Source organism: Tursiops truncatus, chromosome 5, assembly GCF_011762595.2.
Source record: "Tursiops truncatus isolate mTurTru1 chromosome 5, mTurTru1.mat.Y, whole genome shotgun sequence".
NCBI classification, from domain to species: domain Eukaryota; kingdom Metazoa; phylum Chordata; class Mammalia; order Artiodactyla; family Delphinidae; genus Tursiops; species Tursiops truncatus.
This window is the reverse complement of record NC_047038.1, coordinates 1,300,128-1,322,181: the sequence shown is the minus strand read 5'-3', so window position 1 is coordinate 1,322,181 and position 22,054 is coordinate 1,300,128. Positions and strand designations below refer to the sequence as shown.

The 22,054-nt window shown below is 41.3% G+C and overlaps 1 protein-coding gene across 2 annotated transcripts in view; it reads left to right on the top strand.

The window, feature by feature from the left end:
• Window positions 1-22,054, top strand: part of POLN (DNA polymerase nu) — a 172,843-nt gene that overhangs the window by 69,807 nt on the left and 80,982 nt on the right. For both annotated transcript variants that reach the window (XM_033856528.2, XM_073804755.1), the window contains 3 exons: window positions 7,278-7,334; window positions 8,230-8,283; window positions 8,898-8,963. In XM_033856528.2, coding sequence (XP_033712419.1) covers window positions 7,278-7,334; window positions 8,230-8,283; window positions 8,898-8,963 — 177 coding nt within the window. The remainder of the gene's footprint in view (window positions 1-7,277; window positions 7,335-8,229; window positions 8,284-8,897; window positions 8,964-22,054) is intronic.

Genomic DNA, 22,054 nt, shown 5'->3' with positions numbered 1-22,054 from the left:
CCCTGGGGAACGCTGCTCCCGAGAGGGCCTCGCATCTTCCCTCTTCCCCAAGTCTTCCACACCCTGGTCGGTGTCCCCCTCCTGGTCCTTGGGAGCCAGCAGTGAGCTTACCCCTGCTGGTGACTCGTCACATCCAGGCAGAATGATCTTTTAAAAGTGTTAGAAAAGTCATGTTGATCCCCTGCCTTCAACTTCAATGGCTTCCTTTTTTTCTTTTTTTTGTTTGGCTGTGCTGGGTCTTCGTGGCTGTGTATGGGCTTTCTGTAGTTGGGGCGAGCGGGGGCTACTCTTGGTTGCAGTGCGTGGGCTTCTCATTGCGGTGGCTTCTCTTGTTGTGGAGCGTGGGCTCGAGGCTCACGGGCTTCAGTAGTTGTGGCACACAGGCTCAGTAGTTGTGGCTTGCGGGCTCTAGAGTGCAGGCTCAGTAGTTGTGGCGCACGGGCTTTGTTGCTCGGCGGCATGTGAGATCTTCCTGTATCAGGGCTCAAACCCATGTCCCCTGCATTGGCAGGCAGATTCCCAACCACTGTGCCACCAGGGAAGTCCCCCAGTGGCTTTCCATGCCACTTAGAATAACATCCAAGCTCTCGAGTGTGCCTCCCCCAGGCCCTGGGTCTGGACTTGGCCCTTCTTTGACCTCCCTCACTCCTCACTCCCAGCACCCCACTGAGGACACTTCTCACAGGCTCCTTCCTCAGTCTGAAAACTTCCCACGGAGTGTGCTCAGCTGTCTTCTGATTGTCAGCTTAAGCATTGCTTCCAGAAAGTCCTCCTCTGGTCACAGGTGACAGTAAGACCCCCAGCCACAACCTATTCCTTCACCTTGATTTGTTTTCTGCACACAACTTGCCAAAATGCTGGAGAGGGCGTGGAGAAAAGGGACCCCTCCTATACTGCTGGTGGGAAGGTAAGTTGGCACAGCCACTGTGGAGAACAGTATGGAGGGTCCTTTAAAAACTAAAAAGAGAACTACCGTATGATCCAGCAGTCCCACTGCTGGGCATCTATCCAGAGAAAACCATGGTTAGAAAAGGTGCATGCATCCCAGCGCTCATAGCAGCACTGTTCACAATAGGCAGGACATGGAAGCAACCTAAAAGTCCATCAACAGAGAAATGGATAAAGAAGCTGTGGTACATATATACAATGGAATACTACTCACCCATAAAAAAATAATGCCATTTGCAGCAACACGGATAGACCTAGAGACTATCATAATAAGTGAAGTAAGTCAGACAGAGAAAGGTATATATCACATGATATCACTCATATGTGGAATCTAATTTTTAAAAAATGATTTAAATGAACTTAATTTACAAAACAGAAACAGACTTACAGATATTGAAAACAAACTTATGATTACCAAAGGGGAAACGTTGGGGGGAGGGATAAATCAGGAGCTTGGGATGAACATACACACACTACTATATATAAGATAGAAAACCAACAAGGACCTACTGTATAGCACAGGGAACTCTACTCAGTATCCTGTGATAACCTATATGAGAAAAGAATCTAAAAAAGAAGGAATATATGTATATGTATATGTATAACCGAATTACTTTGCTGTACACCTGAAACTAATGCAACATTGTAAGTCAACTATACTCCAATAAAATTTTAAAAAATAAAGTTACCTAGTCACTTGTTTGCTTGTTCCAGTAGGATGTAGGTCGCACAGATCAAAGACTTCATCTGACTTGTTCACTACATCCCCAGAACCAAATGGCCTAGAACTAGCACTTGCTGGGGCTGAACTGTCGGCTGTGTGTTCACAGAGCACAGCGAGGGCAAGGGGCAGGACCCACCTTGCTGGAGAGACTCTGGAGTGGGTTTCAACGCCACATGGCAGTGTGCCCTCAAGTCCCAGGGGTGGCAGAACCTGGGAAAGCACACGTTTCCACTCGGACTGCACCTGAGCTGGGGGTCTTGGCCTGATTTATTCTCCATCTGGGCACCAGCTGGCAGTGTTGCCCTTCCCTTTGCTACTCCTTAGCTCTCCCAGACAACCAACAACAGAAGAGAGGAAATGTGATTCTCCTCTGGTGTCGAGGTGCTTCACTGTGCACAGAATTCAGACAATGCCCTGAATTTTTCTTCACAAAGACATAATCAACATGAATCATATTATATTAACTTTAATCTCTTACTTAGCTGAACAAGTCACACTATTCTGTACATTTAAAAAGATGAACCTGCGCTAGGCAACATGTGCACATGGTTCTCAGTTCAAAATTAGGACTCCTTCTTCCCACTTCCCTTCACCCTCCCTGTTCCCCTCCCCGTGGGAAGGGATGTGGTCTTCTGGTGAGATGGACAGCCTGGAACAATTCAAGTAAGGGCGCAACTATGAGCTTAGATATGCTTTTATTAGACTTTGTTTTTTAGAGTAGTTTCAGGTTCACCGCAAAATTGAGCAGATGGTACGGAGAAGTCTCATATACCCCCTCCCCAGCCCAAACACACACAGCCTCCTCCACCATCAACATGCCCCACCAGGGGCTACATTTGTTACAGCTGATGAACCCACACTGACACATCGTCATTGCCCAAAGTCTGCAGTTTGTATTAGGTTTCCTTCTTGGTGTTATACAGGCTATGGGTTTGGACAAATGTGTAATGACACGTATCCACCATTAGAGTATCGAACAGAGTGGTTTCACTGCCCTAAAAAGCCTCTGTTCTCCCTATTCATCTCTCCCCTCAACCCCTGGCATCCACTGTTTTTACTGTTTCCATAGTTTTGTCTTTTCCAAAATGTCATATAGGAATTATACATTATGTAGCCTTTTCAGATTTGATTCAGCTAGCAATATGCACTTAAGTTTCTTCCGCGTCTTTCCACAGCTCATTTCTTTCTAGCACAGAATCATATTCCATTGTCTGGATGAACCACAGTTTTATTTATCTATTCACCTATTGAAGGACATCTTGGGTGCTTCCAAGTTTTAGCAGCTATGAATAAAACTGCTGTAAAACATTTGTGTTCAGGTTTTCACGTGGACATAAGTTTCCATCTTATTTGAGTAAATAAATAGCCTGATTTCTGGATTGTATGGTAAAAGTATATTTAGTTTTGTAAGAAACCACCAAACTGTCCTCCAGTGTGGCTGCACCATTCTGGTTCCCACCGGCAGTGACGAGGGTTCCTGTTGCTCCACACCCTCGCCAGCACATGGTGGTGTCGGTGTCCTGGATTGTGGCCGTTCTGACAGGCGTTAGCTATGTTTTAAAAAGACCACTCTCGTCACTGGTTGGAGAATGGAGGAGTCCCATTAATAGGCTGTCGCTGCAGTGTGGGCACTGCTGGCTCAGTGTCCAGGCGATGGCAGTGAGGATGGAGCAGAGCAAACACATGCTCAGAGCATTTGAGAACAGAAAGGAGCTTCTCTGAGTGTGAGTTCACATGAGTGTGAATGCAGAGTAATTCCTGGTTTCCTTAGTTGTGCACCTGAGCAGATAGTGATGGCCGCTGCCCAGAGAAAACCAAGAGAGGAACAGTTTACGGGGGTTGGGGGTCAAGTGTTCAGCCTTGGACATGTGAAGACAGATGTGTGCACAAAACATCGATACAGAGCAGTTGGGTCTGTGAGGAGAAGTCCTGTGCTAGAGATGCACACCTGGAAGTAGTTGGCCCTGGGATGGTCGTCCTCTACCCTGGCAGGAGCGTTGGAAAAACACTCATGCCCAGGCCCACAACTGATCCACAAAATCAGAGTCTGTGGGCTGCGTGGCCCAGTCGGACATTTTTTTTTTATGGATTAGTCTTGCTTAATAATGTCTTATTTATCTATCTATCTATCTATTTATTTATTGCTGAGTTGGGTCTTTGTTGCTGCACGTGGGCTTTCTCTAGTTGCAGCGAGCGGGGGCTACTCTTCGTTGTGGTGCGTGGGCTTGTCATCTTGGTGGCTTCTCTTGTTGCAGAGCACAGGCTCTAGGCGTGTGGCCTTCAGCAGTTATGGTGCGCGAGGGCTTCAGCAGTTGTGGCTCGTGGGCTCTAGAGCACAGGCTCAGTAGTTGTAGCACACGGGCTTAGTTGCTCCGTGGCATGTGGGATCTTCCGGGACCAGGGCTCGAACCTGTGTTCCCTGCATTGGCAGGCGGATTCTTAACCACTGCGCCACCAGGGAAGCCCCAGACATGTTTTTGAAGCTCCCCCGCTAATTCTAGAAGCAGCCAGCACTGATAACCACAGAACTGAACTCTGAGAAACTGACATTTAGGGGTCAGAGAGAGAAGAGGTGCCAAGCAGAGGCTATGGAACGACCACAGAGAGAGAAGGGAGCTGAGAAGAATGTGGGGTCAGGAGCCAACAGAGGGAGCGTTTGATAAAGCTTGTAGAGCGGCAACGGCCACGGCACTCCGCCTCTGATCATGAACCAGCGCGGCAGGGCTTTATCCAAAGCGTTATGAGATCAAACACTTCATCCTTTTCAAGTGTTCTCAGACAGCTCGATTCGAGATATACAGGGAGACTGTGGTTAGAAAGTTATTTTGTGAGTAAGGTATCAGGATAAAGAGAGTTAGTTGATCTTAAGCAGTTTTCTTGGCTAAGATTTTCATGCACTTTCATCCCGCTAGGGATAGCTTTTCTGAGAAACTGCAGTTCTGGATTACACCGAGGCAGGAGTCCTCCCCCTGGGTAGAGCCCTGCTCCGAGGACACCAGTGTTGGCCCTCCTGTTTATGTTCTATGGCTGGCCAAGACTCCGTGGCCTCAGTCTATTACATAGAGAGTGATGCAGTTCCGTGGCTCATGCTAGTACATTAAAGTTATGTCATCAGTTCTCCCCCAAGTTGATTTTTAGATTCAGAATGATCCTGACTAATACCCTAGCAGGAACTTTTGGTAGAAATTGGCAAGCTGAATCCCAGATTTGTAGGGAAATGCAAACAACTAAGAAGAGCCAAGATAGTCTTGGGAAAAAGCACTATTGAAGGACTTGGTCTGTTGGATATCAAGACTAATCATGAAGCAATAGAAATTATGAGGAATTAATTAATCAGTACGAAGTAGTGTCAATTCAAGGATAAGCAAATAGACAAATGGTCCAGGATAGGGAATCTACAAACAGACCCGCACATGTGTGTATAAAGTGCATGTTCTCTGAGAGGGAGGGCTCATTACATAAGGGGCCAGTGCATCTTGACCCCTGTTTCACACCATATACAAAAATAAATTTCAAATGAATTGTATATCTAAATATAAAAAGTAAAACAAAGATTGTAGAAGATACCATAAGAGAATACCTTCAAGGCCTTGAGGTAGTTAAACATCCTTAAACAGGACACAAGATGCATCAGCCATAAAGGAAGAGATTGATCAATTGGGCAATAGTAAAATTAAGAATTTCCATTTATGAAAAGACACTATTGGACTTCCCTGGTAGCGCAGTGGTTATGAATCTGCCTGCCAATGCAGGGAACACGGGTTCAATCCCTGGTCCGGGAAGATCCCACGTTCCGCAGAGCAACTAAACCTGTGCACCACAACTACTGAGCCTGCGCGCTACAGCCCACGAGCCACAACTTCTGAGCCTGTGCGCCACAACTGCTGAAGCCTGAGTGCCTAGAGCCCATGCTCCACAACAAGAAAAGCCACCGCAATGAGAAGCCCGCACACCTGCAACGAAGAGTAGCCCCCGCTCGCCCCAACTAGAGAAAGCCCTTGTGCAGCAACAAAGACCCAATGCAGCCAAAAGTAAATAAAATTTTAAAAAATAAATAAATAAAAAAGACACTATTAAACAAATAGAAGAACAAGCCACAGAGGGGTAGAAGATATTTCCACTAAATATAGCCAACTAAAGAAAACCCTGTCCAGAAAAATGAATTCCTACACATCAAGAAGAAAAAGACATACAAACCAACATTTTAAATGACAAAAACATGAACAGGGTTTAATGAAAGGAGATATACAATTGGTCAATAAACATTTGAATCATGTCTGACTTTATTAGTCAGGGAAATACACACTAAAACTACATTGAAATGTCACTTCACATTTGCCAGAATGGCTAAAATTAAGACCTAGGAGAACATGTGTTGGCGAAGATGTGGAACAAGGAGAACTTTGTGCTGCTGATGGGGACAAAAACCATTGTGTTTACCTTGGAGAACTGGCTGGTATCAGCTCTGCTACAGGTGACCCAGCGCCTCTCTCCTCTTTACGTACATGTTCAACAGAACCATGGATGTGTGTTAACCAAAATCTGTGTACCAGAATGTTCACAGCAGCACTCTTTGTAATAGCCCTGCAGTGGAAACAGCACACATGTCCATCAGGGGTGGAATGGGTAAGTAATTGTCCTGCATTCAAATAATTCCATACAGCAGTGCAAGTAAATCATACAACAAGGACCAACCTTAAAACCAGAATGTTGAACGGAAGAACCCACACACAAAGAGTACCTACCCTATTCCATTGATACAAAGCTCAAAAACCGGAAGAAGGGCTTCCCTGGCGGCGCAGTGGTTGAGAGTCCACCTGCCGATGCAGGGGACACGGGTTCGTGCCCTGGTCCGGGAGGATCCCACGTGCCGCGGAGCGGCTGGGCCCGTGAGCCATGGCTGCTGAGCCTGTGTGTCCGGAGCCTGTGCTCCGCAACGGGAGAGGCCACAGCAGTGAGAGGCCCGCGTACCGCAAAACAAACAAACAAAAAACTGGAATAAGTGGTCTTGCTGGTGGAGGCCAGGGGGCTGGTTACCTCTGGGGGAGGGCCAGAGGCCTGCCTGGGAACCTGGGATGTTCCCTCTGGGTGGCAGTACCCAGGTGTGTTCATTTTGTGATAATTTAACAAACCGTGTTTACATGATCTTGTGCTTTATGTACGTTGTATTTTGACTTTTTAAAATTAAATTTAAAACCCATAGTCATATTCCAGTGTTACCTCCCTGACTTTGTGCTCGACAACTGTGATGCAGATGTTGGGGTTCCTAAACTATTGAGTTACACATTTGGAGGCATTTTCCTAGTTTACTGTCCTACATGGTGCTTTACATGCCCTGGATTTATTTCAGGAATTTAAATCTCAAGAGGAATCTTATTTCCGAGCTCATGTGAAGTGCCTTTAGCTCCCAAGTGTACAATAATGATTCTGTAAGGGATTAAAATTAAGACACTTGATAAACTGAGTTTATTATGAGTCTTCATTTTGGAAAATATGCTCAAGATAGACCATTTATTATTAGGACTTTTCCAGCTGAAAATAAGTATTTGGAATGTTAAAATTAAATGAAGGAATTATATTGGTGATATTTATTCTTATTTTTTAGTTAAATGCTCTGCAAGACCTTCATCCATTACCCAAAATTATTTTGGAATATAGGCAGGTAAGTTAGATTTTTTTTTTTTTGTCAGTAAGTTGGTAATGAAGGGGGCCCACATGGCACCGTCTCTGTTCACAAAATCCATCATCGCTGAAGTAGCCCTGACAGTGTCCTAAAGGGAATGCAGTTTGTTCATGTGGACCTCATATTAGCACTGCTTCTTGTACCCAGACATGATATTCCTCAGGGCTACAAACAGCCCTGCTGTGAATCAGAGGAGTCGTAAAGGGAAGAGGACAAACAAAAATTCTGAAGGAAATATTTGGTGTGTCATCCTCGTGTGGCCACAGTGTGACTTCGGCTTCCATCAGCGCCGAGTTCAGAAACCTGTCACACAAGCCTCCTCCCTCTCCCGGCCTGGTGGTGTTTTATCATCTCGCATTGACACTTACTGACTTATGGACATGCCCCTCTCTCTAGCTATGCTTCTAGCTCCTCCTCTTTTCCCCGTTCACATACCTGCCATCTGTTCACAGGTATGACTTGCTGCCGCTCGGACCATCGTTATTTACTGCTGTCCTTGTTAGGGCTGGGCAGCTGTGTGTGCGTGGGGTTGGGGGTGGTGGTGGTGAGTAAATGGTAGCACCTGAACTGAAAGAGGCCCCACGGGGGACACTGGGTGCTGGGACTCGGGAACTCTCCCTATATCTTTGCAACTTTTCTGTAAAAGGAATTATTCCAGGACAAAGTTTATTTTAAAAGGGGTAGGGTGACGTCTTTCTCTGTTGGTCATTGTTATTTAATTCTGGGCACCACATAAGGCCATTTCAGGGCCTCCTGGAGTCACCTGAGGTGACATCAGTGACACATGCCCAGCACTCTGTGAGACACTGCTTTGACACTTGTTCCTAATTTAAACACTTAAACACAAAGTGATTACTTTTGTCTTGTAATCTAGGTTCACAAGATCAAGTCAACCTTTGTAGATGGATTACTAGCTTGCATGAAAAAGGTAACTAAAGCTAAGAAAAAAGATATCATGATTGGGAATATGGCTTACACATGGGTTCAGATACATGTAGAATTTCTTTAAATAATCTAACATTCTTGAAACTATGAACCATGATTTTGTTATCATTTAGGTCTATAGCATAAGTTGACATTATACCTTAAAATCTCATATTCATGTGGAAGCTCTACTGCTGACCACGTGCTTTCACATCTGTTACTGCATCTCTTTTCCATAGTCATTTGAGGGACATGTTGTTTTAGTTCATGCATGAGGAGTCTGCAGTCAGAGGTGTTCTGTGACTTGTCTGCGGCCACACAGCAAGTGACAGCCCCGGTCTGGGGTGCACAGCCCCACCTTGAGTCCACGCTGCGACCCCCATGGCACGTCAGCCCACGTGTCCTACTGCAGCTTCTGCATAGCCTGAGGGAGAATCTCCTTCACCCTGATCACATGCAGGAATTTGTAACCCCACGGACATTGGGTTGGGAGTGTAGGGCCCGTGGCTCCTGGTTCTCTGGACAGAGCAGTGAGCGTTGTGTGCTGAAGGGGCCAGCGTGTTTGTGACTTCGCACGGCACTGTCAGAGCATAAGCTGATTCTTTCCAACTGATAAAGGGCTCCGTTTCCTCCACGTGGAACCAGACTGGAACCGTGACCGGAAGACTGTCAGCCAAGCATCCTGTAAGTTAGCTCTTGTTAAATGCCTGTTTCTCTGTCGGGACTGCAGTTTTGCCTAGATGTGTGTTTGTCTGTGCACTTTTTGTTTGTTAGAGGAGACCCCATACTGATAGGCTGTGGAGTTTTTTCTATTTATTAATTCAGCCAATGTTCATTTAGCACATACTATGGGTTTTTTTGTGGTTTTTAAAAAAAATTTTTATGGTAGTGTATAGACGTCCATGTCACTCTCTCACTTTGTCCCAGCTTACCCTTCCCTCTCCCCGTGTCCTCAAGTCCATTCTCTAGTAGCACATACTATGTTTTGGGCACTTAGTGGGGGATCAGGACACTACACGTGTGAAGTGTTGAGTTAGTGGGGGGGTCTTCACATCCAGAGAGTCACGCACTCTGGTGCTGAGGGCAGGAGGGACAGACACCTCTTCCCACCCCATTCTTCATTTTCAGATTTGTACTGGACAGGTGGCTTCCCCAGATTATCTCTCTTTTTTTTTGGCTGTGTTGGGTCTTTGTTGCTGCACGGGCTTTCTCTAGTTGTGGCGAGCGGGGGCCACTCTTCATTGTGGTGTGCAGGCTTCTCATTGCAGTGGCTTCTCTTGTTGCAGAGCACGGGCTCTAGGTGCATAGGCTTCAGTAGTTGTAGAACACGGGCTCAGTAGTTGCAGCTCACGGGCTTAGTTGCTCTGTGGCATGTGGGATCTTCCCAGACCAGGGCTCGAACCTGTGTCCTCTCCAGGTTATCTCTTGCTGAGCTTTATTCCCTTCCAGAAATTTCTCACGTCTCGGGCTTGCGGGTAGCACTCCTCCCAGGTTTTCTGGGATGCTGTAGTTTTACTTATTTATTTTTCTGTTATTTCAATTGAATTTTTTGAAAAAGGAGATAAACATCATGTGTGCATTTGGCCCCCACCTTTGACTCAAAGTGTACATCATCATTTTAACAGCTGCATTGTACTCTACTTAGTGGCTGTCCCTACTGAGGGTCATTTAGATCGTTTTCAGTTTTAATTATTTTGTATGTGCCATAAACTTACTTGTACAAATATTTTTGGTATGTTTTTCTGTTGATTTCCATAGCATAAATTCCTGGAGGTGGAACTTCTGAGTCAAAGTGTATGTGTATTTTTAAGGCTTTGCATTGCCAAATTGTCCTCCAGAGAAAAAAAAGTTTTACGTTCCCAGTCAATTTGTAAAATGTTTGGTTCCCTACATCTTTGCCAGTACAGGGAGTCTTCATTTTGATTACTAGTTCATGGCTTGATCTTTAAATATCTGTTCCTTTAAACATTAAGTGAGGTTGACTATATAAAAGTTAATCTTCTGTGAGTTGTCTGTTCATGTCATTTTGCACATGTCTCTGGAGGATGTATATTTTTTTCTATAGGTATGGAAAAGCTCTTTATATAATAAAGATCAACCCTTTGTAAAATACTGAGTTCTTTTTCTCCGTTTGTCTTTTGCCCCTTAATTTTTAAAATATATAATGTTTGCTATACTTAAAATGGCTTTTTCATTATACAAATAATATATAATTCTAAAGACTTCAAACAATAGATAAAAATATAAATAACAAAGTAAAAGTCACCTGAAATGCCACATCATTAACATTTTAGTGACCATACTCTATTTCTTTATGCACACACGTATGTGCGTGCACTCACACTGCACACACATTTACATGACTGGGATTATATCATACATGTTTTTTATTGCAGACACTCCCTCACCACACCCATATCTCAGCCCCTCACCCTCAGGCCCAGTGCCATTGGAAGCTCATGTTAGCAGCCTATAGAGTGTACATCCATATTTTCCTCCAGATTTATAATAAAATCTTATACAGACCCATATGTGTATATATATATATATATATATATATATATATACACACACACACACAGAGACACAAAATGACTTTGTCATTCTTATTTTACAGAATTAGAATTCTATTTTTCTGCCTCTCGCTTTTCTCTCTCAGCAACAGCTCATGGAATCCCTGCAGTTCCTCTGACAGGGTCCTGTTTCACCTTTTTTAAAAATTGAAGTATAGTTAACTTGCAATATTATATTAGTTTTAGGTGTACTACATAGTGATTTGATATTTTAACATTACACACCATACAGCGTTATCACAATATTATTGACTATATTTCCTGTGCTGCACATTACATCCCTGTGAGTTATTTTAAAATAAATGCCCTGTTTCTCCATGTCCCTTTTGGAGTTGGGACCATCTTTCTTCTTTCCTGATGTCAATGGAAATAATTAATTAACAATCTAAAATAAGATAGAAAAGAGTTTTATTTGACCCAAACTGAGGACTGTAGCCCAGGAGACACAGATTCAAGAAGCACTTGAGTTGTGTTCTGTCAGACTACAAAATGGGGGAGGTGTATGAAGGCAAAATACTCAAGGTTACAGTTAGTTGCATGAGTTGTCTATAGGGAATTATAATTGGATGTGGCAAGAAGTAAGGGTGCTTGTTAAGCATGGTTTAGTTGGGGTCTGAGATGGTTGCATAGTTACAAGCGGGGGTGGGGGGGGACCTTGAGACCATAAGGTTGTAGCTGGCAGCTGCTAGCAGATACGGTTTTGAGAATGGCTGGCGGTGTCCTGGAGCTTTATACAGTTCAGGAAATTCACATTCTCAGTGATGTAGGAATGTGTCTGAAACCACATCCACACTGGCCACCCAACTTCATCCTGGATGCCTGAACCACAGTTGCCCCATTTTGATTTCTAAATGCATTCTTTTCTGTACTGGTTAAAGCAGATGTACAATGCCTATTTGACAGGCCATAAGAGAGGCTGTGCTAGTTAGCATAAAGTTCAAGCCAAATCGTGTGTAAGCCAGGATGACTTCTCCAAACCTCAATATGTGAAAATTTCTTCCATCGCCTGATATAGGCATTCAGTGATATAAATTTAATCCCAGGTACTGCTTTCTGGCATTCAGTAAATTCTGGTATGTTGTATTTCACTTTCATTTAGTTCAGAATCTTTTCTAGTATGTCTTCTTTGACCCATGGGCTGTTTAGAAGTTTGTTACTTAGTTTCCAAGTAATTGGTGATTTTCCAGTTATCTAACTGTTACTGATTTCTAATGTAATTTCACTGTGGTCAAAGGATATACTCTGCATGGCTTGAATCCTTTTAAATTCATTCAGACTTGTTTTCTTGCCCAGAAAATGGTCTATCTTGGTAACTGTTCCATGTGCACTTGAAAAGAACGTTCATTCTGTTAATGTGGGTGGAATGTTTTGTAAATACCAATTAGATCAAGTTGGTTGATGGTGCTGTCCGAGTCTACTATATCCCTGCTGATTTTGTCTGATTGTTCAGTCCATTGTTGAGAGAAGGGTATTGAATTCTGCAGCACAACTGTGGAATTTTCTTTTTCTCCTTACAGTTCTACCTCTTCTATATCCTTGTAGTTTTTGCTCTTTTATAAGGAGCAGAAACATTAAGAATTTTGTCCGCCTGATGAATTTACCCTTTTATTTCTATGAAATGCCCTTTTTATACCTGGTAATATTTATTTGATCTGAAATATATTTTGTCTAATATTAAAATATTAATTTAAAAATAATTAACAGGGCTTCCCTGGTGGCGCAGTGGTTGAGAGTCCGCCTGCCGATGCGGGGGACGCGGGTTCGTGCCCCGGTCCGGGAGGATCCCACATGCCGCAGAGCGGCTGGGCCCGTGGGCCATGGCCGCTGGGTCTGCGCATCCGGAGTCTGTGCTCCGCAACGGGGGAGGCCACAGCAGTGAGAGGCCCGCGTACCGCAAAAAATAAAAAAAATAAAAAAATAAAATAAATAAATAAAATAAAAATAATTAACAAAATACATCAAAGATAATTTTAGAAATAATAAAATTAATAAAAATGTAATTTAATATTAATGTTAAAATAGCCACTGCAGTTTTCTTTTGACCAGCGTTAGCAGGGCATTTTCCATCCTTTTACTTTTAAACTATCTCATTATATATAAAGTACATTTATTGTAGGAAGTATGTAGTTGGTCCTGCTTTTTTATCCCTTTTGATAATATCTGCCTTTTGATTAGGACGTTCAGTCCATTTACATTTTTTTTGAATTTTATTTTATTTATTTTTTTATACAGCAGGTTCTTATCAGTCCATTTACATTTATTGTGATTATTCATAGGATTAGATTTAAGTCTGTTGTCTTGCTTTGTGTTTTATATTTATCCCAATTGTTCTTTGTCCCCCTTTTCCTCTTTTTCTGGATTTGGATTGAGTTTTTTAATGATTTTTTGATTTTTAATGATTAAAAATTTTTAAAGTTTAAATTCATTAAAGTTTTTTAATGATTCTCTTTTATCTTTTTTGATGTATTAGCTGTAACTCTTTTTTGTTATTTTAGTGGTTAATTTAGGGTTCACAGCCTACAACTTTAACTTACCACAGTCTATCTTCAAGTAGTTGTGTCATCCCACATATAGTATTGTATAAGAACCCTACACTAGTACAGTCCCATTTCTCCTCCTGGCCTTTGTGCTATGATTGTCTTTTATTTTACTTTATACCTAAGTTATAAATTCCACAATACATTTTATTTTTGTTTGAATAGTCCATATCTCTTAAGTAGATTTAAATAATAAGAAAAATCTTGAATATTTGCCCATGTATATTTTCAGTGCTCATTTCCTTGTGTACATCCAGATTTCTACTTGGTATCATTTTCCTTCTGCCTAAAGGATACCCTTTAACATTTCTTATACTGTGGGTTTGCTGTTGATGAATTCTTTCAGCATTTGTAGGTCTGAAAATATCTTTATTTCACCTTTGTTTTTAAAAGTTACTTTTGTGAGGTATAAAATTCTCAAATTCTCAGTTGAAAGTTTTTTCTTTCAATACTTTGAAGATGTTACTTCACTCTCTTCTCTCATTGTTTCTGCTGAGAAGTCTGTCATCATTATCTTCGTTTCTCCATCTGTAATGTGTCTTTTTTTTCTGGCTGTTTTTAACATTTTCTCTTAATCACTACTTTTGAGAAATTTGATTATGATGTACCTTGGTGTAATTTTTTCATGTTTCTATGTTTCAGTTTCTTGGATCTGTGGGTTTATAGTTTTAATCAAATTTGTAAAATGATTGGCAATTATTTATTCACGTACTTTTTGTGTTCCTTCTTTCTCCTCTCCTCTGGGAACTCCACTTATAATTACATATAGTAGGTCACTTGTATTTGTCTCATAGCTCACTGAAACTCATTTTTCCTCTTTTCCTTGGATATTTTTCCTGTTTCAATTCGGATAGTTTCTATTGTTATATCCTATAGTTCACTAATCTTTTATTTTGTCATGTCAAATCTGTTGTTAATCCCATTGAGTATCTTTTCCACGTTAATTATATGTTACAGTTTTCATTTATAGAAATTTACTTTGGATCTTTTTTATGCCATCCATGTCTCTACTTCATCTTTAATATATTGGATACAGTTGTAGTAACTGTTTCAGTGTCCTTGTCTGTAATTTCAGCATCTGTGTCCATTATAGATGATGTGTCCATTCAGTAGATGATTACTCTAGTTAGGACTCCATTTTCCTGCTTCCTTGTGTGCGTGGTCATCTTTGTTTGGATACCAGACACTGTGGATTTTACATTATTGGGTGATGGAACTTTATGCATTACTGTAAATATCCTGAGCTTTGCTCTGGGTTAGGTTACTTGGAAACAGTTTTTTCCTTTCTGGTCTTGGTTTTATGATTTGTTGGGCAGGCCCAGAGAAGTGCTTCTTATAAAACTAATTATTCCCCATCCCTGAGGAAAGACCTTCTGAGTATTCTACCTATTGTCTATAGATTATGAGTTTTCTAAGAATGGCTGATGGGGGACTTCCCTGGTGGTCCAGTGGGTAAGACTCCACTCTCCCAATGCGGGGCGCCAGGATTCAATCCCTGGTTGGGGAACTAGATCCTGCATGCATGCCGTAACTAAGAGTTTGCATGCTGCAACTAAAGAGTCTGCATGCTGCAGCTAAGAAGTCCACATGCCACAACTAAGAAGCCTGTATGCCTCAATTAAAAGATCCCGCATGCCACAACTAAGACCTGGTGCAGCCAAAGTATAAATAAATAAATAAATAAAAGAGCTTAAAAAAAAATGACTGGTGGGAACAGGAGACTTTCCTGTCCCTGTGTGAGTGTTATACACAGTTTCCAACCCCTTTAGATGGCTTTTTCCTAGCCTTTGGTAGTTTGCTCACAGGCGTGCACTATCAGTTCTCTGTTGGATACTCAGCTCTCTGCTGGGCTCAAGAAAATGATGATTTTATAGATTATCTGTCTTTTCTAATTATTAGGGTGCTTTTCAATTGTATACTTCCCAGGTGGAAGTAGAAGCTCCCATCTAATAATTTTTAATCCACCTAAAACCCTGCATTCTTTCTGTCCTCTTCGCCTCGGAGAGTACATTAATCAGTATTTGTTTTATCAGAACCTCAGTCTTGTGTCCCTCTGAGGTAGTCCCTGAACTCCCCCTTCGTGATGCTTATTACATTGTGGTTTAACTGCCTGTTTACTTCTGTGTACCTCACTGGATTGTAAATTTCATGAGAACAGAGACCTTTCCCGCCTGCTTCACTGACTATTTCCAGGCCTGGCTCTGTACCTGGAACACGGTAGGCGCCAAGTTTTGATTGAATGAAAAACTGGACGTGTGATCCACTCTCAAGTCGTCTTCCAGTGTCTCAGGGTCACCTGGTTCAGGACATCATCGAGATGGCAACGTGTTGACGATGGGGGCCAAACCCTTCTCCGTGCTGGACCATCACGCCTTCGTCCCTGGCCTGAGTTGGTCATTGGTCTCCCGTTGGTCTAGATTCCCCTCTTCCCCTGACTCTGATACTTCAGGGGTCACGCCTGTCAGTCTGTTTTGTGCGTCCCTCTCATGCCTACTGTGTTTTTACAAGACCTTCTCCTGGGAAGGTGCCGAGCACCTGCCAGGAGCCGTATTCTTACCATCTCTTCATCATCTAATACCTCCTTATCAGGCATGGCTTTAGATGTCCCTTCTAATGTTTCCACGTCGACAAGGCCAGTTTTTGTCAATGCCTGCATTTCACTGCAGTGCCATTCGCGGTACTGGCTCAGAATTTATCAACATTTTGTAATTCAAAATATCTGACCTTTCACATTGTATTTTTATGAATTCTCTAGTATCCAGAGTCCTCATTCTTCTTCTAGTTAGTGTTTAAAAAAATTTATCAACATTTTGTAATTCAAAATATCTGACCTTTCACATTGTATTTTTATGAATTCTCTAGTATCCAGAGTCCTCATTCTTCTTCTAGTTAGTGTTTAAAAAAATTTTTTTAATGTTACAGTTTTAAAAATGTACTGATTGGAAATGTTAAAATCCAGCCATTGTTTAGCTGGATTTTTGCTTTAGTTCCTTTGTGAATCTTTTTTTTTTTCACATCTTTTTTGGAGTATAAATGCTTTACAGTAGTGTGTTGGTTTCTGCTTTATAACAAAGTGAATCAGCTGCACATATACCTATATCCCCATATCCCCTCCCTCTTGCGTCTCCCTCCCACCCTCCCTATCCCACCCCTCTAAGTGGTCACAAACCACTGAGCTGATCTCCCTGTGCTGTGCAGCTGCTTCCCACTAGCCATCCACTTTACATTTGGTAGTGTATATATGTCAGTGCTACTCTCTCACTTTGTCCCAGCTTCCCCTTCCCCCGTGTGCCCTCAAGTCTGTTCTCTACATCTGCATCTTTATTCCTGCCCTGCCACTAAGTTCATCAGTACCGCTTTTTTAAATTCCATATATGTGTGTTAGCATATGGTATTTGTTTTTCTCTTTCTGACTCACCTCACTCTGTATGAGAGACTCTAGGTCCATCCACCTCACTACAAATAACTCAATTTCATTTCTTTTTACTCATGAGTAATATTCCATTGTATATATGTGGCACATCTTCTTTATCCATTCATCTGTTGATGGACACTTAGGTTGCTTCCATGTCCTGGCTATTGTAAATAGTACTGCAATGGACATTGAACATGTCTCTTTTTGAATTATGGTTTTCTCAGGGTATATGCCCAGTAGTGGGATTGCTGGATCATATGGTAGCTCTATTTTTAGGTTTTTAAGGAACCTCCATACTGTTCTCCATAGTGGCTGTATCAATGTACATTCCCACCAACAGTGCAAGAGGGTTCCCTTTTCTCCACACCCTCTCCAGCACTTATTGTTTGTAGATTTTTTGATGATGGCCATTCTGACCGGTATGAGGTAATACCTCATTGTGGTTTTGATTTGCATTTCTCTAATGATTAGTGATGTTGAGCATCTTTTCATGCATTTGTTGGCAATCTGTATATCTTCTTTGGAGAAATGTCTATTTAGGTCTTCCACCCATTTTTGGATTGGGTTGTTTGTTTTTTTGCTATTGAGCTGCATGAGCTGCTTGTATATTTTGGAGGTTAATCCTTTGTCAGTTGTTTCATTTGCAAATATTTTCTCCCATTCTGAGGGTTGTCTTTTCACCTTGTTTATGGTCTCCTTTGCTGTGCAAGAGCTTTGAAGTTTCATTAGATCCCATTTGTTTATTTTTGTTTTTATTTCCATTTCTCTAGGAGGTGGGTCAAAAAGGATCTTGCTGTGATTTATGTCATAGAGTGTTCTGCCTATGTTTTCCTCTAAGAGTTTGATAGTGTCTGGCCTTACATTTAGGTCTTTAATCCATTTTGAATTTATTTTTGTGTATGGTATTAGGGTGTGTTCTAATTTCATTCTTTTACATGTAGCTGTCCAGTTTTCCCAGCACCACTTATTGAAGAGGCTGTCTTTTCTCCATTGTATATTCTTGCCTCCTTTGTCAAAGATAAGGTGACCCATATGTGCATGGGTTTATCTCTGGGCTTTCTATCCTGTTCCATTGATCTGTATTTCTGTTTTTGTGCCAGTACCATACTGTCTTGAGTACTGTAGCTTTGTAGTATAGTCTGAAGTCAGGGAGCCTGATTCTTCCAGTTCCGTTTTTCTTTCTCAAGATTGCTTTGGCTATTAAGGGTCTTTTGTGTTTCCATACAAATTGTAAACTTTTTTGTTCTACTGCTATGAAAAATGCCATTGGTAATTTGATAGGGATTGCATTGAATCTGTAGATTGCTTTGGGTAGTATAGTCATTTTCACAATATTGATTCTTCCAATCCAGGAGCATGGCATATGTCTCCATCTGTTTATGTTATCTTTGATTTCTTTCATCAGTGTTTTATAGTTTTCTGAGTACAGGTCTTTTGCATCCTTAGGTAGGTTTATTCCTAGGTATTTTATTCTTTTTTTATTCTTTTTGTTGCGATGGTAAATGGGATTGTTTCCTTAGTTTCGCTTTCTGATCTTTCGTTGTTATTGTATAGGAATGCAAGAGATTTCTATGCATTAATTTTGTATCCTGAAACCTTACCAAATTCATTGATTAGTTCTAGTAATTTTCTGGTGGCATCTTTAGGATTTTCTATGTATAGTATCATGTTATCGGCAAACAGTGACAGTCTTACTTCTTCTTTTCCGAGTTGTATTCCTTTTATTTCTTTTTCTTCTCTGATAGCTGTGGCTAGCACTTCCAATACTATGTTGAATAAGAGTGGTGAGAGTGGACATCCTTGTATTATTCCTGATCTTAACCTGAAATTCTTTCAGTTTTTCACCATTGAGCATGATGTTTATTGTGGGTTTGTTGTATATGGCTTTTATTATGTTGAGGTAGGTTCTCTCTATGCACACTTTCTGGAGAGTTTTTATCATAAATGGGTGTTGAATCTTGTCAAAAGCTTTTTCTGCATCTTTTGAGATGATCATGTGGTTTTTATTCTTTAATTTGTTAATATGGTGTATCACATTGATTGTTTTGTGTATATTGAAGAATCCTTGCATCCCTGGGATAAATCCCACTTGATGATGGTGTATGATCCTTTTAATGTGTTGTTGGATTCTGTTTACTAGTATTTTGTTGAGGATTTTTGTGTCTATGTTCATCAGTGATATTGGTCTGTAATTTTCTTTTTTTGTGATATCTTTGTTTGGTTTGGGTATCAGGGTGATGGTGGCCTCTTAGAAAGAGTTTGGGAGTGTCCCTCCCTCTGCAATTTTTTTGAAGAGTTTGAGAAGGATAGGTGTTAACTCTTCTCTAAATGTTTAATAGAATTCTCCTGTGAAGCCATCAGTACTAGACTTTTGTTTGTTGGAAGATTTTTAATTACAGTTTCAATTTCATTACCTGTGATTGGTCTATTTATATTTTCTAATTCTTCCTGGTTCGGTCTTGGAAGGTTGTACTTTTCCAAGAATTTGTCCATTTCTTTCAGGTTGTCCATTTTATTGGCATATAGTTGCTTGTAGTAGTTTCTTATGGTCTTTTGTATTTCTGTGGTGTCAGTTGTAATCTCTCCTTTTCATTTGTAATTTTATTTATTTGAGTCCTCTCCCTTTTTTTCTTGATGAGTCTGGCTAAAGGTTTATCGATTTTGTTTATCTTCTCAAAGAACCAGCTTTTAGTTTTATTGATCTTTGCTATTGTTTTCTTTGTTTCTGTTTCATTTATTTTTGCACTGATCTTTATGATTTCTTTCCTTCTACTAATTTTGGGTTTTCTTTGTCCTTCTTTTTCTAGTTGTTTTAGGTGTAATGTTAGATTGTTTATTGATTTTTGTTGATTGAGATTTTTCTTGTTTCTTGAGGTGAGCTTGAATTGCTATGAACTTCCTTATTAGAACTGCTTTTGCTGCATCCCATAGGTTTTGGATCGTCATGTTTTCGTTTTCATTTGTTTCTGGGTATTTTTTGATTTCCTCTTTGATTTCTTCAGTCATCTCTTGGTTATTTAGCCTCCATGTATATGTGTTTTTTACTGTTTTTTTTCCTGTAATTGATTTCTAATCTCATAGTGTTGTGGTGTCCTTCCTTATCTCTTGTAACAGTCTTTATTTTAAAGTGTATTCTATCTGATATGAGTATTGCTACTCCAGCTTTCCTGTGATTTCCATTTGCATGGGATATCTTTTTCCATCACTTCACTTTCAGTCTGTATGTGTCCCTAGGTCTGAAGTGGGTTTCTTGTAGACAGCATATATAAGGGTCTTGTTTTTGTATCATTCAGCCAGTCTGTGTCTTTTGGTTGGAGCATTTAATCCATTTACATTCAAGGTGATTATCGATATGTATGTTCTTATTACCATTTTCTGAATTGATTTGGGTTTTTTTAAAAAATAAATTTATTTATTTATTTATTATTTTTGGCTGTGTTGGGTCTTCGCTGCTGCATGTGCGCTCTCCCTAGTTGCAGCAAGTGGGGGCCACTCCTCCCTGCAGTGGCCTTTCCCATTGTGGAGCACAGGCTCCAGGCACATGGGCCTCAGCAGTTGTGGCTGGCAGGCTCTAGAGTACAGGCTCAGCAGTTGTGGCACACAGGCTTAGTTGCTCCACGGCATGTGGGATCCTCCCGGACCAGGGCCTGAACCCATGTCCCCTGCATTGGCAGGCAGACTGTCATCCACTGAGCCACTAGCGAAATATCTGGGTTTGTTTTTGTGGGTCTTTTCCTTCTCTTGTGTTTCCTGCCTAGAGAAGTTCCTTTAGCATTTGTTGTAAAGCTGGTTTGGTGGTGCTGAATTCTCTTCGCTTTTGCTTGTCTGTAAAGGTTTTAATTTCTCCGTCAAATCTGAATGTTATCCTTGCTGGGTAGAGTAATCTTGGTTGTAGGTTTTTCCCTTTCATCACTTTGATTATGTCCTGACACTCCCTTCTGGCTTGCAGAGTTTCTGCTGAAAGATCAGCTGTTAACCTTATGGGGATTCCCTTGTACGTTATTTGTTGCTTTTCCCTTGCTGCTTTTAAAATTTTTTCTTTGTATTTAATTTTTGATAGTTTGATTGATATGTGTCTTGTCCTGTTTCTCTTTGGGTTTATCCTGTATGGGACTCTCTGCACTACCTGGACTTGATTGACTACTTCCTTTCCCACGTTAAGGAAGTTTTTGACTATAATGTCTTCAAATATTTTCTCAGTCCCTTTCTTTTTCTCTTCTTCTTCTGGGACCCCTATAATTCAAATATTGGTGTGTTTAATGTTGTCCCAGAGGTCTCTGAGACTGTCCTCAATTCTTTTCATTCATTTTTCTTTATTCTGCTCCCTGGCAGTTATGTCCACCATTTTATCTTCCAGCTTACTATCCATTCTTCTGCCTCAGTTATTCTGCTATTGATTGCTTCTACAGTATTTTTTTTTTTTGTGTGTGTGTGTGGTACGTGGGCCTCTCGCTGCTGTGGCCTCTCCCATTGCGGAGTACAGGCTCTGGACGTGCAGGCTCAGCGGCCATGGCTCACGGGCCTAGCCGCTCCGCGGCATGTGGGATCCTCCTGGACCGGGGCACGAACCCGCGCCCCCTGCATCGGCAGGCAGACTCTCAACCACTGTGCCATCAGGGAAGCCCTTGTATAGTATTTTTAATTTCAGTTATTGTGTTGTTCATCACTGTTTGTTTGCTCTTTAGTTCTTCTAGATCCTTGTTCAATGTTTCTTGTATTTTCTCCATTCTGTTTCCGAGATTTTGGATCATCTTTACTATCATTACTCTGAATTCTTTTTCAGGTTGGTTGCCTATTTCGTCTTCATTTATTTGGTCTTGTAGGTTTTTACCTTGCTCCTTCGTCTATAACATATTTTTTTGTCGTTTCATTTTTTTGTTGTTGTTTTGATGGGTGATGCTGTATTCCTGTCTTACTGGTTGTTTGGCCTGAGGCGTCCAGCACTGGAGTTTGCAGACAGTTAGATAGAGGTGGGTCTTGGTGCCTATAGAGGTTAGATAGAGGCCTCACTCCAATTACTATTCCCTGGGGTCTGAGGTTCTCTATTAGTCCGGTGGTTTGGACTCGGAGCTCCCACCACAGGAGCTCAGACCCTACCTACAGCCTGGGAACCAAGATCCTGCAAGCCGTGTGGTGTGGCAAAAAAAGAAAAAGAAGAAGAAAAAAAGGAGCAATACAATAACAAAAAACAAAAATAAATAAAATTAGAAAGATAAGAACTATACTAGGAAAAATTAAAATATAATTGAA